Source organism: Fomitopsis serialis, assembly GCF_022376445.1.
Source record: "Fomitopsis serialis strain Sig1Antser10 chromosome Unknown B0H18scaffold_2, whole genome shotgun sequence".
Classification (NCBI taxonomy): domain Eukaryota; kingdom Fungi; phylum Basidiomycota; class Agaricomycetes; order Polyporales; family Fomitopsidaceae; genus Fomitopsis; species Fomitopsis serialis.
In genome coordinates, this window is record NW_025954962.1 from 546,231 (window position 1) to 564,107 (window position 17,877).

Sequence of the window (17,877 nt, forward strand, 5' to 3'; positions counted from 1 at the left end):
ATTATACCAATGCTGCGTTCTTACTGAGGACATCAAGTATTTGATGTTCACTTGATGTTATGCATTATGTCTTCAACCAAATGATCCTTGCCTTCGTTGTACCGCGTTTGCATCAATCACTGACACTCTTCTCTCAGTTGTGTGGTCGAATCGTGTGGCGATAGGTAGTTCACCGTTGGAAATCAACCGGACATTAGGATTCTACTCCAATCTATTATACAGTACTGTGTATATAGCCGAATGTCATGATGCAATGAACGGTGTCCAAACATTCATGGGTGTGGCCACATTATGTTTAGCAACCACATCACAACTGCTGCTATTCCTACCTTCGTCTTCACTCCCGGTTTCCACTCTGTCTCTCCATACCACACCCTGAAGCCTGGAGTTGACGAACTTGATGGCGACGTGCTCTCCGCAAGTCGGTCGACCCACCGCCGTTGTGGACGCGAGGGCGTGTCTGCGCTCGGCGTCTCTTCGTCGTCCTTCGAGGGCCCTGCGTTTTGTTGGACGAGAAAGATCGTCTCGCCTTCGCTCGCAGGTGTACTGAGGTGGCTGCGGCGGCCAGACGTGGTGGCGTTTTCTGCGACTGTCGGGAGCGCCTGAGGCTTCGTCGTACCGCACACCCAGTTCGTGATTTCTCCTGTCGCTTGTGCAACGCGGTATGATACGTATACGAAAACGATTGTCGTGAGTACGAGGTTGACGGGGCGCCAACGCGTGCCGGGGATGACGAGCAGGACACCCTTGGTGTCCCCCGCAAGCCAGAGATGGTACTGGATGATGAACGTCTCCAGCGAACACGTCCCGATGAACGCGAACGTCCTCGACGATGCCGACCGCAAGATCACATTCGCATTCCTGAGCACGACGAACGCCCCGATAGGGAGGAACGAGATGTACGGGTGCCACAGGTTGTACGCGAACTTGTCCGGCTGGTACAGCTCGAATGCGAAGAACCACAGGAGGACGATGCCCGAGAGCCCAATGGCGCCTTTGACCACAAGTGGCCATTGAGGGTGGTCGGTCAGCCGGTGCTCGCGGATCTTGATCACCGCAAGCGAGGTCAGCATGCCGAAGTAAACGATCCACAGGTCGAGGTTGACGCGGAAGGCCCATTCGCGTGCGGACCAGTGGATCCCGCACGCGCGCGAGAGGAAGTCGAAGATAGATTCGAGGATCCATTGCTCGGACATGATCCAAGTAACGAGCCCCATGGAGAGCAGGATCTTGACAAGGACGAAGGCGGTGCGATCGTTGTATTGCGACCCGGCGAACATTGTGCCGTAGATGATCAGGAACCACCATGAGACGAGGGGCGCGAAATAGTAGAAGAGATAGTCGGTGTTCATGGTGTACGCAAGAAGGAGGGTGAGCAGGTTCAATCGAATCATGACCTGAGCGATTCGTAGAAATCCAAAGTCAGCCTTCTTGATGTAGAAAGATGTATGACCGTATCCCGTCATAAAGAGATATGACGCGACCAAAACGCGGATGACGTTGTAGATGCCAGATATCTTCGACGCGCCGGTATAATGGTAGATGAGGATAGCAACTGGACAGAACAACCATCAGCAGGCAGTAGTACGTCGATTTCGCGAGGACTAACTCTGCATCCAGCCTTTCCATTCGTCGGTCTGCTCTCGGTTAAGGAAGCCAAGGTCCTTGTCGGCCTGTTGCATGGTACACAGACCAACGGCAAGACTGAGAAGGGAGAGAAATGCGAACACCCATGGGCTGAACTGTTTCTGCTCCTTCAGCCAAATCCCGGTTCGATCAGCCAAGTATATCAGTGCGGCAGCCACGCTCAGAACGACAGCAGGCATCTCTTGGTCGCCGATGAATGGCTGTCCGTTTTGCCGTGGGGCTTCGGAAGCGTTAGTACTCGACCACGCTGACTTCGTTGACTGACTCACCGACTCTCCTCGCGAGCAATACACAAGCAGGGCCCCACAAAATCGCCACAGCCAGGATGAGCGAGTGTAGCGGGCTAGGCCATGGGTACCTTCTGCAGCACGTCTTATCCATCGGGAACTTCTTCGGCATCACATCATTGCACGCCAGGTTTAGCAGCACCTGCGCTTGCGTGCCCACCACCGCATTCGAGAAATGCAGCCCATCGTCCGTCTGGCTCGCGTCCAACATCGAGTTGAACACAAGGGGGAGCCCCACGTGTGGCCGCCCTCCTGCCGTTCCACTCACGGGCGGCGCTGGCAGGAGCGCGAATCCAGCGGGTGGTGGGGGTGGACGCGGTGTTTCAGATCCGAGTTCATCGCGTCGATATCTGCACCGCGCATTGTCTCCGCGCGCTCGCGCGACAGCTTCGCGGAGACGACGTCCGACACGGGGAGAAGGGCGACCGTGTCGGCGGGCTGTGTGTGGGCGCGGTTGAGCGCGCTCAGCGTGCTCTCGATCCTAGCCTCCCATGCAGGTAGTCCGCCCGACTCGCCGTAGCGAAGGTACCATAGCCCAGAGCCGAAGACGAGCAGGGCTGGGCGATCGGATGTGTCGGCGAGGGACGGTAGATTCGGTCCGCTTGGGGTGGAGTTGATGTAAGATTGAGCGTGTGAGGAGTTGAGATATGGGTCCCAGATGAAGGATAGATGCACAGCGGACGATGCTGCAGTGTAGGCGTAATCCGCGTGCTTGTGCTCGTCGTCTGGCGGGGTGGTGGGCAGACTGGCATCCAACGTATGCGCGAGCTGGAAGAAGAGCTGGCGGGTCACAGAGTCGCCGATGAACACGACGCGCCTGTTGCGCATGCATGTCGAGATGTCCTTGGGGCTGTAGGTGTGCATCATGCAACCTGCAGGCGTCAACACGAAGAACGTGATGAGGAGCACGGCGGCACAAGGATGTAGGTACGTACCTTCTGGTTGCCAGTTGTTGAACTTGTCATCTAACCATTGTCCTTCGGTCAAGAGCGCATCGCAATGCAATGGGTCAGCGCGGTCTGTACGCCCGATACGCGCGTGAGATCCCATCGTCAGTTACATTTGAAGAATGGTACGCACCGATGACGGCGTAGCGCACAAAGCCAAGCAGAAGTGCTAAAGCAAGAGATGCTATCGAGACATAATGTGACCACTGGGGGTTGATGGACAACGAGAATCGTCGTGGAGGCATTCCGAGCTCGAGTCGACCAGCCTCCAGTCACAAACCTGAGTGACGTGCAGCGGTTTCCAACGTCTGATGGCTAGCAAAGTGGCATGGGATTGAGCAGTGCAAAGGCAGGCTGCTAGAAAGGAACAGCACGAAGACAGTGAAGTCCGTCTGAAAGCTAACGAGGTCCGTGGTGGTGTGTAGACACAGCCCAGCGCCCTTGGAGCCGAGTCGGTACAGCAGCGGGGTTAAGCGCGCGATAACGCCGAGCTGCTGAGTCAGCCAGATCCAGATTACGCAAACCATGATCAATCCGCGTGGCGGCTGGGCGCTTGGCGGTTCGTCATTCAAGTGCAAGTACCTGGCAGTGTCGACGTTGGGATGGGCGTGGTTAATACATACTCAAGATTCAATTATTCAATCGCAGTACATACGCGGTTAGCACATACAGTACAACACCATTTCAACCCTCCGGTCCAACAGCGCGCAAGCAGACGACGGGTCTAACCGCCCAACAACCTCAGCGCAGTCCTCAGCTCCTTCCGGGCTTGCTCCGCATCCTCATAGTCCAGCGCCGAGACCGCAAACTTGCAATGCCTTTGCGCCCGCGCAATGACCACCGGGGTTAGCTCAACCGGGACCGCCGTCGCCGTGGTGTCCAAACCCGGCATTGGTGACATCGGGGCAATTGGCATCATAGGCGCACGCGCAATGGATACGATCGGAGCAGGCGGTGGGACGCTCGGGGGAGGGGAGTATGGAACCACGGGTCGGCCCGAAGGTACGACCGGCGCGTCTGGGGAAAGAGGGACTGGCGGGGGACGCGTGGATGAGTAAGTCGTAATTGACGGCGGCGGGACTGGGGACGCACTAGAAGATGGTTCACCATAAGGCGAAGATGGTTCACCATAAGGCGCAGATGGTTCCTCGGGTTCATCGACGGGTGCACTAGGCACGAAGCCTGGCGGGAGGTCTTCCATCGGAGGAGCACTCGGGTCGGGCTCGATCCGCTCGGGAACGAAGCCTGCCGGAAGACCTGTCTCCTGCGAATCTGCAGGTGGCGGTAGAGTACTGGGATTGGCAGGTGGAGAATCGCCGCCTGTCGCGGATGGGGAGAACCTCACTCCCATCCTACTCGGCACCTCCTCCACTGGTGTGATCTCGTCATCGGGCCTGCCCTCGAGCTCGCCGCTCACTGACACCTGCAGATTATTACGTGACGTTGCGGCGTCGAGAGGGCGCCCTGGCGTCCCAGGTGTGGCCGCCGTGCTCCATGCCAGACTTTGTGCGGAAGAGGATGCTCCTGGGAGTGTGTGTGCGAGTAGTTCATCCGGAACGTACGCCCGAGGGTCCTGTTGAAAGAATGCAACCTGTTGTGAAGCAGGGAGGTCGGTGATGGCTGGAGGCGGAGGCGTGGCACGAGTGAAGGAGGGCGCGTCGGCAGGAGGTGAAGCTGGGGCAGAAGCAGGTTCGGGCTCGGAGCCTGCGGGCCCCGGAGTGGGCTTACGACCCTCGCGGAATGCCTTTGCAATGTCTGCTGCTTTCCATTTCGCGTAGCGGATCTTGTCTTCAGTAGAATCGGGGGTGGGAGAGGCGGCGTCTGTCTTCTCTTTGTCGAATGTGCGGAGGATCTCGAGAAAGTTGGCGGCGGCAAGGAACTTCTTGGCTGTCCCACTGATTCACAAAGTGATATTTTGTGTGATGCAATGGGAGTGGGGGATGAGATGATGATGTCTTAGAAGACATTGAGCGAAGTGGGACAGAAAGATGGGAGGACGTACCGGGTTGCTGCTCCTCGCCTATCTTCATTGTCCGCCATTCCAAACACCTTCAGTGCAAAGTTCTCAACGTATGCGCTTGCAGCAAATTCATCGTGGACAGCATCGTTGTCTCCGATTTCAACCTTCAGGCGTTCAAGCGCGTCGAGGAGATTGAAGAGGTATTTTCGCGATGCGGGGGCTTTGGACTTGGAAGCAATACCAACTTGAGCCCCGTAGTATGCACCTAGATACTTCATCAGATTCAGAGCGCACACGAGCCAAAATGGCTATATACTCCAGTAGGACACGACTGGATCTTGCGAGAAGAGCTCTTCGGCCCGCTGGACATACGGGGTGACATTCTTGAGCTCTGGGGGGACAGCAGGTAGGTCCATGAAGGTCATGATGACAACCAGGTCGTCTGTATTGTCGTAGTGTGTAGATGAGGATTTTCGGAGTGGCGTTAGACGAAGTGGATAGCACTGGTGACCGGGTTCGGACTTGGGTGTGAGTGACACAACCGCGGCGACCACAGCAGATGTTAGGTTCACAGCAGAGAGATGTTAGCCAACTGTCGAGCACAGCGAGCACACGCGCAGGATAGAGCAACGGAGTCAGAGTGTGGTCAGGCGCAGCTGCGGCGCACCTCGCGAACCCTAACCCTCATCTGATGTCATCCGGTTGCCCAATCGGGTAAGTGGCCTGCCCGTTTCGTACGCGCTTCCCTCCCGACGACGTCGTGGCTCTACGCGTCCGGGACAACGCTGCGTGTCTCTGTGCACAAAGTACCTCCGCGTCATGCTCAGATGCTTCTACAACGTCTGCGACGCGACGTGCTTTCCGCTAGCCTCGCGGTGACGCGTCGGTGACGAACTGACGTCACTCACGCCGTCGCTCCTCAGCTCTGCTCAGAGCCTCAGCGCATACATATATAATGGTCGCGTCGTACGTGCTGTCTTGTTCACGACCGTCTCCTCCTCTGCGCGCACAAAACCCACCATAAAATGAAGTACATCGAGCAGTTCCAGAAAGGCTACAAGCCGCCCTTCCAGGAGCAGGGCAGCGCCCCCGGCCTCCAGAGCAAGCTCGATCCTCAGCCGCTCAACGATGTCACGGCGGACGGCAAGCCATACAAGGCCGCCAACAAGCTTGAAGGTCAGAGCGCCATTGTCACTGGTGGTGACAGTGGGATCGGTCTGGCTACGGCACTGCTCTTCGGTGAGTCAATATACGCGCTCCCACGCAAGACAGGGTGACTATATGCGTAACGCAGCGCTGGAGGGTGCCGACCTCACAATAACCTATACTGCCAAAGAAAAGGGAGAAGCGAAGGCAGCAGAGGAAGAGATTAAGAAGAAAACAAACGGCAAAATCAAGCTTCAGAGCTTCGAGTTCGACCTTCGCAAGGAGGAGCAATGCATTGTCCTCATTGAGAAGCACCTTGCGTTCCATGGAAAGCTTGATGCGCTGTGAGTGTTTCGTGCAGAACTTTATGTGGCGCATATACCCATATTCGCGAAGCGTACTGAATCATGGCACACAAAACGCCAACAACTTCCTCCCCACCCTTCCCACCGAACAATGGCATAACACATTCGATACCAACATCCATTCATTCTTCTACCTATGCAAGGTTTGCACCCACAGTCCTCCTTCTAGCGTGAAACGTACCGACTTCTTTGCGTAGGCGGCAATCCCACACATGCCTCCTGGAGGGACAATTAACTTCAACGCGTCCATCAACATGGCCGTTGGGCACCCCGAGCTGATCGACTACACAGCAACAAAGGGTGCTATAATTGGCCTGATGCGTGCGCTCTCCAATCAGATTGTTGGGGATAAAGGTATTCGCTGCAACGCCGTCGCACCTGGTCCAATCTGGACACCGCTCATGTGTGTCTATACTTTTCTTCCGGCGACATACTTTGCAGGCTGACGATGTTTTGTCACATAGCCCGGCAACGATGTCCAAGAAGTCGATCGAGACGTTCGGAACGACAGTGCCGATGGGTCGCGCCGGTCAACCTATCGAGATTGCAACTGCTTTCGTATACCTCGCGTCACCGGACTCGAGTTACATCAGGTACGCACACCTCCGCTCTGTCAGAATGAGTTCTGACACCCTGGACCAATGCAGCGGTCAGATTATTCACATCAACGGTGGTGTTGTCATCGAGTAAACGATCTGCCATTGAAGAAAGAATAGAAGAGCTTCACCATCTGTACAATACAAATTACACATTACACCACGGATTCTCGCACCGTTCTGGCAGCCATTCCGCTATCGGTGTTCTACTCGTTAACCGCAACTAAGTAAGGCCCTTCCAATACTATATACTGTTTGCGTTTGGAGATGTCCTCGACGTGAAGGCCGAAGAGAAGGGCAACGCAAAGCCCGATCCGACTTCGTTCATCGGAGACTTGCAGAAGTCCCGGGGGCTTTGTCTGGCAATCTGCGTATGTAGAAGCCATCGCAGATAAGTCCGACTACCACTGATAGGCAACGGATTCTGAACTGAATCAAAAACCATAATCCCCATCACTAGGCGTCGCGCATGTACGACTTGACAGTGCTGACATCCTGTTTCAATATCCACGGAAGGCGAGGACTTCTAGCTGAAGTTTGTGCAGAGCCACCGCCGTATCTCCGAACTCAAACAAGACGCCAATTCGCAGCCTTTGCAGCACAGGCACTGGCACCGAGAAGCTCAGAGCAGTTCTGTCCCCCCGATTCTGGCACGAATTCATGAGGGCTGGACTCCGCCTCAGATGCCTCAAACCTTGCGCTCAAGGACGAAGTATCAGCGCACTCCGATGGAGGGCGGACGAAACATCAAATGCTGCAGACGCGCCTTAAGCTTCAAGCTTCAGACTCGGTCAAGCTCCGAGACGGGCAGTCGCAGTTTGCGGGATGCCGTCAGACGGTGTTCTCCCGCAGGTGCCAGTTGAGCACTGGTATGTATCGCGCGTGGCAAACAAGGGTGGTGAACGTCCGACTCGGAGCCAAGGAGCGGGCGAGATAGCGATCAGCGCCGACGGTACCCCTCAAGAGATACGCATGTGCTCCGTGTGGGTGAGGACAAACCATAGCGGCCGTTCGCCGGTCATCGCTGGACAAGGGACATCATTGACAGAGCACACAAATAGCATTCGACATTTGTGTTATGGTTATACAGCGGGACGTACAGACGACAGCGATGGGACGCCGCTTGCATACGAGCAGCCCGTCCTGGCCGGACTACACAAACGCGCTCGCGACGGGCCGCACACACCTGACGCGGTCTTCAAATTCAGCGATGCGCCCCTGCACCGGCACGGCGCTCTCGGACGCGCCCGCCATCTGCATGCCTGCAGTCGGACGCCCGCGGCCGTCTGCAGAGTGCACGGAGGTCACCGATGTCTCATACGAGTGGCCACTGTCGTACCCGGAGCTTGACGTCGCGGACGAGGATGTGGACGCGGAGGAGCTCGATTCGGATCTCGCTGCATTACCAACAGGGGGATGGATGTGTGCGGTTCTCCCGCGAAAGCTTGCGCCATCGAGTTCCCGCGGAATGTCTTTGTGGATGACGGCGTGCGTATGTGGCGGGTGACACCCGAGGTCAATGTGGGGAGTTGTTGTGACATAGTTGCCGCCTCCAGTGGCCCCCGTCACCGAAATGGCTTGCTGAAACCGAGCGATTGGATATTGTTCATCGACTGGGAGGCCTTCGTGGTTTGCAGGTCCCACGGCTTGTGCGGCCAGCGCTGTTGGTGCCATACGCGCAGCGTCCGCAGTCGCGATCGGTATGTTGACAGGGGACGAGGTAATGCACGCGACCTCCGCACTGAAGATTGGGAAAGGGCAGAGCAGGCAGTCGGTGTGGGTTCTGCTGCCGTGGTACCCATGCCAACAGAAGCACAGACTAAACCGTCAGAGGGAAAAGTTCCGTGACCACTCGGAGCAGGTGTGCGTCTACCCAGATGGCGTGAGGGACGCAGGGGACGTACTGGCACTTGCGGGACATCACTCTGATCCTGAGAGAGGCGAGGAGTAGCGTCCATATCGAGCATTGCCTCGTCAGAGCTATACGCGAAGCCCACGGGATGTCTGGCACGTCTGCGGGGGGTGGCGTGCAGTGATGTAGCAGCAGCTAGAAGCCGTTCGTTCACATCATCGACGAAAGAATCCCTTGCCCTGCGCTCCGTTTCATCACGGACATTACGGTATTCCCTTGGGGGAAGAGCTCCGACATTGATTGTGTTGCGCCGCTGGATGGGGCGGACATCTCGTGTTCGCCCTCGGTCACGTCCGATCTACTGCCAGAGCGTGGTCCCATAGGCCGCGACACAGTAGCACGCGATGTACCGTACTCTGGGCCGGCGATAGTAGGATCCTCCAATTCTTCATCCAAGCGGGCAGAGCCGACCACGTACTCGACCTCCTCGTCCGAGTTGGGATCCTCGAGGTCGAGGTTTCCTAGCCCACTTGACAGTTGCACGCCAGAGGATGACGCAAGCTCGTCCACACTCGAGTGATAGCTGGCATCCGACGAATAGACACTAGCTTCGCTATCAGACGACTCAGAAGCCTGTAGTGACGACGGGACCTGGTCGGGGTTTGTGATTCGCAAAGAATGAGTCTGCGCCTCGTGAACGGGGTTGCATAAGACATGATATGGGCCCTGCCGAGGGCGAGCTGTGTTGTGGTCATCATCGCCCGGCATGAGCCCGACTGGAGGTACTTCATTGCGCGAGAGGGACGCCTCGGTCAGTGCGTCCAGTTCACCGTCGATGGAACGACGGCGTTTCAACGGATGCACCGGCTCCACCAGAAATGAATGAGACGGCTCGCTGGGGATGGGATCGATGGATAGGAAGTTGATGACCCTGATAGGCAGTGTACCGTGGACATCGGGAGTGAGCGGGCCCGCGCTGAGCGTTACGCGAATGGAGTATTCGACCTCGAGCAACCGCGACCGGGTTACAGACAATGCTTCAGGCTTGCGAGCCATGAGTTGTCGAATACACCATCGATGATAGAAACGCACAAGACTTACTGGGATAAGAATGTAATGCGAGAATGAAAGTTCCTTGCCGGGGCCCACACCAGTCCACCAACCCTTGGCACTTGCGCGGCCCTTGGTGCCCGGTTGTGCCATCTCCAGGACATTCTCTGCAACCACTTTGTGGAGCGTGGTTGTCTGGCACGCATCAGGATCGACGCTACGAGCGCGCCCAGCATCCAACTCCGGGGTGGGTCTGAACATCGTCGTCGAGCGTACGAGCATCAACGTAAGCGTCTTCACAGTCTTCTTTGTGTCGTTTACGACCGAGACGTTCACGTAGCAGCGTTGGCCGGCTACCCAGGTCAAGCGGTGCAACTGGGCCGTAAGCTTCACCTTCCTTTCGTTGCTAAGCATGGCAAGGCTCTTGGTGGTAGTCACCTGAAGCGGTCTCGGGGCGGAGGCTAGAAGGATGGAGGCGTTAAGGCGTGGCCAAATTTCGCAGTTCCTAAAGAAGTGCGCGATAGAGCGTTTCCCTGTCTTGGGATCCTTCACTTTGATAGAACTGCAGAATGCGTTCAGACTCTAATCATAGACGATGCGTCCCGATCGATAAACTTACATCATTGCTATATACTGCACAATGACCCCGGAATGCAGGTTTAATACACCCTTAGCGGCGCCAAACTTGCTGTCCACAGGCAAACGCATGGCGAACGGTAAGGTGTGCATACCCTCTATTGCGCGTGTAAAGCCGTCTGAGCCCGTAGGCGCGTCGAAAAGGCGATCCAGACCATCTGTAATCGCCGATAGTGGCGAAGCGCATTGATAGAAGGTATGACGCTCGCTCTCCCCAGGAATGCACTCGAAGCCGATGACGCGGATCTTTGGGTCGGCCAGACAAATGGGCTCGTCTTTTCTCGACCGCTTGCGGACGCGAACCTTGACATGACCTTTCATGAACCCACCTTGGACGAAGTGTCACTATCGAGGACGATATCTACTTCCACCCGGCTTCGGGATTTTGCATGTTCCAAGGCGACGGCGTCCGCCTGCGTGTCGTCGGGATTTTGTCCAGTCTTTCTCCGAGCAGCAACGTGCACAGTAGCTCCAGTCTTCAGCCGAGAGTTTGAGTTGCCCATGAGAGCTTTGAGCTCGGCTGCATTCCGCGTCTGGGACCGACCGAAGCTGAGAAGAGTATCGGACCGAACAAAATGACCTAGCGCCCCGGCCTCCGTGCCAAGTGAGGAGGCCGTGCTCGTATGGCTCGGTATAGAGGGCCGCCAGATGCTTGCGGCGGGCCCGTCCGTAGCCGCTTCGCCTGTAGGATCCAGCGGACCGCTTGTAGACTCGGAGGACCTCACCGCTGATCGTACCGTGTCTGAAGGCCCAGACATAAGTTCCGCCGACTCCAGCCCACTTTTCGCGAGGAAGCCGAGAGGCGTTCATGCGGGTGCGAGACGGATGGCGTACGTTCCACAGGGCGAGGAGGCTGTGGATGGAGGCAATGCCCAACCAGCGGGGGCCGCAGAAGCCATCGTCACCGTGAGCGTGTAGTGGGTCAACGAGGTGGGGAGAGCTGGAGGAAAAGCATGGCCCGAACAGAAATGCGGCCGACCAGCCCATTGCGGACCGGGCTGATACGTAATGTCATTGAACCCATGGCCATGGCTCGTCATGCGCGACCAATGCGCAACTGGACATCCTGTTATATCGGCCAGAGATTAGCGGAAACTCCTTGCCAGATAATATGGTGTTTGAGGCCTCACAGATGCGCCCATGATGCTGAGCATGATGGAAGTTAGAGTCCACGCTCGCGGAAGCATTTAAGCGCCTATCACTTCGTTGTACAAGGTGCCTGATTTGGCTTGTCGCACGACCATCCTCAGTAGCAGGCCGCACGATCTACCACTGAGCAGGGGGTTCCTTTGTGGCGATCTCACTGGGACCGATGAATCCATACATATGGTGACAAGCCGTACATCTAGGCTATATCCAGTGTCTATTATTGTAGTGATTGGGGTTATGCTGTACGTACAGTGTATCCGGATTATGTAGCGATACTACAGGTAATAAGAGAGAACTATGAGTAGTACCGATGAAAGTAGCATAAATATTATAAAGAGTCCTGGATATCTACCGGTCACCAGTGGCCGAGATCAACCTTTTCTTGGTCAACCCAAGCTCCAGCCAAGGATCGACCCCTTCGACGGGTGCACCGTCTTCAGATAAGCCAACAAACCCCACTCTGTGGTACACCTTTGCAGCAGTGGGGTTGTCGTGTGCCACATAGAGAACAACGCTCTCCTTCGTTTGAAGGAGTCTATGAGATGCGTGAGCATGTTGCAAGCAATGCGAACAATCAAGATGCACGTACTGTTGACAGACATGCCGTACGAGACGTTCCGCGCACCCCCGTTGCCTCCACCGGGGGTTCGTGAACACCTTCGTGACCCCGCGACCGTTTCGCTGGTCCGCGTGACTGCGACTATGGACGCATCTCCGGACGCTGCCCGCGCGCACATATCTCGTGCACCCACACCTGTCCGTTTTGGATGAGCAGCTTCGCCTCCATCGCGGCTCTGCTCATGGACAATGTGAACGGCTCCTAGCAACACGATGAGCTTCCGGGGATATCAGATCAAACTCAAACAGACTTACGGACGTCACCGCGAAGCCGCAGCAAAGCTCAGCTACGTGTAGTAAATCGCTCTCGCGGGCGGGCCTCAAGTCGTAAGAGACGTCGCGAAGCGGAGCGAGTTGTCCCGCTTGCAGAGTGGCCCTCGTGCAGTACGTAAGTTTTGCCGCGTAGTACTCCGGGTCCCGCTCCAATTTGACTCCCGTCGCCTTTGTCCACAGAGAAGCAAACGCCCGGGCGATGTCTTCGAGGGCAAAGATGGAAAAGACTCGCTCTGAAGGCACCGCTTGTTGTAGACTATGAACGAGACTCCGGAGCCTGGGGATGTAATGGCGAGGGTCGAGTTGGGTGAAAGGGATAGGCGTGTAGATGAACAGCGGATACGATCCGAGTGGTCCTTCGGTACACGAAAGCACGAAATCGACGGAGGCGGTGAAAGAACTCGGACCCAACGTCGAACAGACAAGCCAGATGTTCGAGCCAGCGAACCATAAAGATCGGGTTGTGTCGTGCCTTCTTCGCGTAGGGCAACATAACGTTTGAGTTCCTAGGGTTATCGTGGAACGCAGCCCAAACTCCTGGGGCAGGTCTCGCGCAGACCTGTAAAGGTCGATCTGGTGGGACGACGTGCTGGACGGCATGAGCGTATAGCAGTGATCGAAGACTGGTAGAGGGTGAAGAGTATGCAGGGAGGTACTGAGAGATGTGCCAATCAGACGATACGCAGTACCTCGGTCTATATATGGTTATATATATGGTCAGTTGGCACTAAGGCACAGCCATGGTACGTACCAAAGCAAGCGGGTGGGCTGATAGTGGAGGGCGTACTGTACGATGGTGAACGCAATGGCTTCGTTTTATATCTCGGGGTAATTGGCATATGCCACCATAACACCGCCCGAGTGATAGGTGTCCGACATCCCAAATTTGTGAACGCACCGAGTCACTTCCCATCACAATGAAGTCCGAATCTCCGTGGAGTTTGGTTCAAGAGCCCAATGTGTATATTCAGGCTCCCGACTAGTGGCTATTGAGTTTGGGGCGCGACTCAAAACCAAAGCTGAAACATGAATACACCGGCGAAGCTACACAGACTGTCGGTGTAACAGATGCTTTGCCCCTCGCACGGACGTAGGAAGCCGGCTTGATGCACCGGCTTAAGCGTCACACAGGAGACGAGTGAGTGACATGCGCCACGTAGGTCCGCAGGTCATCTTGCGTTGGTAAGAGAAACACGATGTGATCCAAAAGCGACCGAAGAACAATCGGTATCCAGCAGCCTCCTACCTTGGCCTTCGGAACCATTGGCTTATGCCCCTATTGCATAAGCCAATGTTGGCGCTCCGGAACGGAACGACTGACTGGCCCGCAGGTCATGAAAAGCTTCTGGTCTCCCCAAAGCGCTGTGGTATACCCCAAGACGCCCAGCCATGAGTTTACGCCTTTTCGGGTGGACTCGCCTCGGGAAAGTATTCTACGCCCGCGACCACCGCGAAAGGCGGCGCGTAGGCGTTCGATGGTTTAACCGGTGTGTACTTTGTGTGACCTACAGCTTGAGAGGGCCAGCGCATCATTCACTGTGGTCAATGATTGTCACAGTACAGGCATCAACCGCTGTGCGGGTGGGGGGCTAGGGCTGCTTACGTGGTTAATACGTCGTTTGTAATGGACCATCGCTGGGCAGGACTGTGACACACCGACCAGTGCGGCATTTCAAGGATGGCGAACGGTTCTGCGCCAATTCGAGCCGCATGCGGCATGACCCTATGGAAGCTGTGCTCCCATCATGTATTGAGTGTAGGCGGTCAGTACCAGCGTGATCACCAAATGCAAATGGGACATGCATGACGCGAGCATGCCGTTGTTGCTGTTGGCCCCTCTAGCTCCGATCGAGGCCTACTTCATGCCTATGCGACGCGCCATTCTTCCACCGACAAAGCGTAAGCAGCTCTCCTGAGACGATGGGCCGATGACAGAGCCAAGTGCGTGCTCAGCAGTGCTAGTAGCGTCAGACGATGATGGATACCGGCACAGGTCGTACGGTAAATGAGGGGGCCGTCCACGAGTCACGGAAGATAAGCTGCGCGACCGACGACCAAGTCAGTGGTCAGACGCAGCGGGTGAGTGAGCCACTGAGCGGTGCTGACAGCTCACAGCAAGCTCGCGGTAAGGAGTTCAGTATGCTCCCTCGGGGATGCCCGACCCAACCCGATGCCATCTGCGCGCACGCCAGCGTCTACGAATTTGGTCCCGCTAACGACTTCCACTCGCTGCTCAGCTCAAGACTGCACAGTCGTCCACCACCGCAGCGGTCGTCCTACCACACGACTCCCACAACATCCCATCCACCTCCAGCAGATCAAGTGTAGCCTCCGCATGGCTGATAAACTCGTTCGAACACACACGAACCAGTCGAATCGCGCAAAGGCTAAAGACGCGCTTGAGAGGAAACCCGTTTTCCGAAGCGTGCTAGACAACCCATTTAGAGTGCAATGGTATGTGGTCGCCGTGTATTGGTCAAACGCCTTCTTACGTTGCACAGGCCAAGCGTGCCTGTCAATGTTCAGAATGCCATTGTGGCTCGCTTCGTTGACATGGTTCAGGGTGTCTCGGAGTATCATGCTGAACGCGAGAGGCGGAGCCGCAAGAGAAAATCATCTCTCAAAGGCACTACCGCACGGGCTTCCAAACGACCCCGGCTCGCACCACCCGCCTCCAAGTTGGCAGACGGCACGGTGCCTGAGCCGGTCTCCATGGTGCAATCTCAGACCGCAGACAGTGTGGCTGTTGATGGTGGACAAGACGCCGTCAAACCACGCCCTGATGTTCTCAATCATTTGACATTCGGCATAAATGAAGTTGCCAAGTTGCTGGAGAAGACGGCGCGTTCGGATTCCCGCACCGTTGTGTCCACATCTCCCGTTCAGGAGCCACTATCAGACGATAGGCCCAGAATTATACTCGTCTGCCGTGGCGACGTATCTCCCCCTGCCCTTCTCCAACACATACCGCATCTTGTCGCCACTTGCAATACCCGTCGGTCGACCACGGATGCAGATGGCATCTATCTTGTGCCTCTTTCCAAAGGCGCGGAGGCGTCTCTGGCGGAAGCCATCGGTCTCAGACGGATCTCCGTAATTGCAGTGCATGTAAGTTCGACCTGCCCTCGTACTCTCCATTTTCCTGAGGTCATAATCGACACTGCTTTTTTGCAATTGCAGGCCGGTGCACCCAGAATATCCGAGTTGACATCTCTTCTTGAGAATGTCGTGCTTCCGACGGCGTCATGGCTAGCAGCGCCTACAGATGCAAGTATCTCACTAATACCCACGCATATCAAGCAATTACGGACCACTGCACCAAAGGTATGAAGGCCGCGAAAGAGCAGAGATCGCGAGGCCGAGCCGCGGCGAAGCTCAGGCAAAAGAACAGAAGAAGGCCTCGCAGAAAGTCGGGGCGTAGTTAACGACAATCGCTCGAGTACGATTGCTGGGTCTCTGATGTACTTTTACTCGACACGCTGCGCGTTCGCGCCGTCTTAAAGCCTGTTCCGCTCACGGCGAAGAGCTTGTTTGTCCTGACGATAAGTGGATGAAATGCTTGATCGCTAAATGAACGGAGGAGATCGTGTCTGAGATCTTTGCGTATTCCAGCGAATCTGAGATCCAGATTCACGCCGGTGATATGGTCCATCAGTGGCCACGCGAACAACACTCGGTTCGAGTTGTTGGCCGCTGCCTTCGTGAAGATCCCACTAGCCAAACGTAGCATTGTCCATTAGTCTTGTTCGGCATCAAACACTGAAGATCATTCCAGCGGCGTTCTTGGGGCGCTAGTGCGGCGTGAATTCGCGCGAACACCGTGACAAACCGCCGACCCGTTGAATTGACTTTCGTCTGCCATTGTAGGACAATGTTCATCGCAATCGTCGGAACGCGTGCTTCAGGAAGTCGTCTGTCGTTCAATATCTCGTGGAAGCGAAGGGATTTATTCCGCTGCGATTGGTGCCACTGGTGCGTTAACACAGTATCAATCGTGGTGCAAAGACCACATGTCGAATAATCCCCCGTAGCCGAAGACTCATGACGATCACCGCGAATCTGATCAGTATGCGGCATACGACGCAGAAGCAGACGAGTCCTTTGGTCGTGCCAAGTATCCGCGCTACAACGACACAGGCTGTCGTTCTTGCAGATGGCTTCTCCGCCAACATCTGCTCTTCCCTCACCGGCTCCGGATGCGGTGTTTCGGAACACGCTGGCAAGCCCTCTGGTGTTCTCTTCACCGGGTGCCTTGATGCAGCATGTGACAAAGAACTGGCGGTCTGACTTCGTGACAATGGATCTGCGGACGCAAGAGCTGTTGGAGCCCTTTACGACAAGACCGTTCTTCATGATCGTCTCAATTGACGCACCTTTGTTGTACGTTTCAGACGGTATGTCGCGGTAGCGTCAATATTCTGCCCCCGAGGCACCTTACTCATCAGAGCTTACAGCTGTGATGACACGGGGATAACACTGGAAGACTTCGTTCGAGAACATGATATCACTATTATGGTACAGCGAGTCAGCGCCGAGACGCCGCGGAAGATAACATTCGAAAGACTGCCGATCGGCCGGCGTTATCCTCTCTGAATGCCTTGTAACCTTCACATCGTGAATCCTCGACTCGATGGGACGCTGCATTCGCACCTCGACGAGCTAGATCTCCTGGACCCAGAACGTTTGAGACCGGGTGGGATGCATATTTTATGCAATTGGCCACGCTCGCCGCGCGAAGATCCAATTGCATGAAACGCAGAGTGGGAGCGATCTTAGTGAGGAACAAGCGCATCCTTGCTACTGGGTTGGTTTCATCCGGAGCGGCACGATCCACGGCTGATGATCACCACGCTATCAGGTACAATGGCACTCCGCGGGGGCTGCTCAATTGCAATGAAGGCGGATGCAGCCGGTGCAACAGCGCCAGCGAAACGTCGGACGAATGTGTCTGCTTGCACGCGGAAGAGAACGCTCTGTTGGAGGCAGGCAGAGAGCGCGTGGGCGACGGTGCTGTGATCTACTGCAATACGTTCGTCCATAAGGTCACTGTGTGTCGGCTCCTGACTTAGTCTCTCACCGGACAGATGTCCGTGCCTCAAGTGTACCATCAAAATCATTCAAACCGGTGTGAAGGAAGTCGTGTACAATTTAAGCTACAAGATGTCAGTACTGACCTATCGCCTATCGCCGCCATAACTGAATGTGCTGTCTTTAGGGACGACTCCTCCGCCGCCCTGTTCCATGAAGCCGGGGTACTTCTCAGGAGGCATGCGCCGCCAGCCTGACGTGTCAAGTCATACCGAAATATACATCCATCATCGACCATTTATTTTCCTTGTACAGATGTTTGC

The 17,877-nt window shown here is 55.8% G+C and overlaps 7 protein-coding genes across 7 annotated transcripts; 3 read left to right on the plus strand and 4 right to left on the minus strand.

The window, feature by feature from the left end:
* Positions 1–223: 223 nt before the first annotated feature.
* Positions 224–3,461, minus strand: B0H18DRAFT_969576 (Cas1p-domain-containing protein). The gene is made up of 6 exons (XM_048043615.1): positions 3,015–3,461; positions 2,870–2,953; positions 2,291–2,806; positions 1,917–2,210; positions 1,610–1,867; positions 224–1,555 (listed from the first exon to the last, which is right to left on the minus strand). Exons 1-6 carry the CDS (start codon positions 3,124–3,126, stop codon positions 273–275), a joined length of 2,547 nt encoding a protein of 848 aa, XP_047900297.1. The 5' UTR covers positions 3,127–3,461; the 3' UTR covers positions 224–272.
* Positions 3,462–3,583: 122 nt separating this feature from the next.
* B0H18DRAFT_969586 (Vta1 like-domain-containing protein) lies at positions 3,584–5,497 on the minus strand. Its single transcript, XM_048043616.1, has 4 exons — positions 5,158–5,497; positions 4,884–5,106; positions 3,974–4,776; positions 3,584–3,913 (listed from the first exon to the last, which is right to left on the minus strand). Exons 1-4 carry the CDS (start codon positions 5,264–5,266, stop codon positions 3,606–3,608), a joined length of 1,443 nt encoding a protein of 480 aa, XP_047900298.1. The 5' UTR covers positions 5,267–5,497; the 3' UTR covers positions 3,584–3,605.
* Positions 5,498–5,866: 369 nt separating this feature from the next.
* Positions 5,867–7,042, plus strand: B0H18DRAFT_867781 (uncharacterized protein; the record flags this gene model as incomplete). The annotated part of the gene is made up of 6 exons (XM_048039886.1): positions 5,867–6,080; positions 6,136–6,331; positions 6,384–6,495; positions 6,550–6,755; positions 6,817–6,945; positions 7,000–7,042. 6 exons carry the CDS (start codon positions 5,867–5,869, stop codon positions 7,040–7,042), a joined length of 900 nt encoding a protein of 299 aa, XP_047900299.1.
* An 816-nt stretch (positions 7,043–7,858) lies between these two features.
* On the minus strand, positions 7,859–11,658 carry B0H18DRAFT_969591 (uncharacterized protein). The gene is made up of 11 exons (XM_048043617.1): positions 11,617–11,658; positions 11,321–11,552; positions 10,816–11,266; positions 10,470–10,789; positions 9,902–10,412; positions 9,152–9,844; positions 8,873–9,113; positions 8,798–8,851; positions 8,666–8,767; positions 8,010–8,609; positions 7,859–7,935 (listed from the first exon to the last, which is right to left on the minus strand). The coding sequence occupies exons 2-10, from the start codon at positions 11,524–11,526 to the stop codon at positions 8,101–8,103; spliced, it is 3,087 nt and encodes a 1,028-aa protein (XP_047900300.1). The 5' UTR covers positions 11,527–11,552; positions 11,617–11,658; the 3' UTR covers positions 7,859–7,935; positions 8,010–8,100.
* A 335-nt stretch (positions 11,659–11,993) lies between these two features.
* B0H18DRAFT_190681 (uncharacterized protein) lies at positions 11,994–13,479 on the minus strand. Its single transcript, XM_048037033.1, has 3 exons — positions 13,278–13,479; positions 12,509–13,221; positions 11,994–12,455 (listed from the first exon to the last, which is right to left on the minus strand). Exons 1-3 carry the CDS (start codon positions 13,363–13,365, stop codon positions 12,336–12,338), a joined length of 921 nt encoding a protein of 306 aa, XP_047900301.1. The 5' UTR covers positions 13,366–13,479; the 3' UTR covers positions 11,994–12,335.
* Positions 13,480–14,861: 1,382 nt separating this feature from the next.
* B0H18DRAFT_1081465 (uncharacterized protein) lies at positions 14,862–15,951 on the plus strand (the record flags this gene model as incomplete). The annotated part of the gene is made up of 4 exons (XM_048031399.1): positions 14,862–14,980; positions 15,028–15,634; positions 15,707–15,850; positions 15,874–15,951. 4 exons carry the CDS (start codon positions 14,862–14,864, stop codon positions 15,949–15,951), a joined length of 948 nt encoding a protein of 315 aa, XP_047900302.1.
* An 809-nt stretch (positions 15,952–16,760) lies between these two features.
* Positions 16,761–17,827, plus strand: B0H18DRAFT_1151073 (cytidine deaminase-like protein). The gene is made up of 6 exons (XM_048035725.1): positions 16,761–16,920; positions 16,974–17,050; positions 17,089–17,330; positions 17,385–17,555; positions 17,611–17,688; positions 17,742–17,827. The coding sequence occupies exons 3-6, from the start codon at positions 17,236–17,238 to the stop codon at positions 17,809–17,811; spliced, it is 414 nt and encodes a 137-aa protein (XP_047900303.1). The 5' UTR covers positions 16,761–16,920; positions 16,974–17,050; positions 17,089–17,235; the 3' UTR covers positions 17,812–17,827.
* The last annotated feature ends 50 nt before the right edge of the window (positions 17,828–17,877 follow it).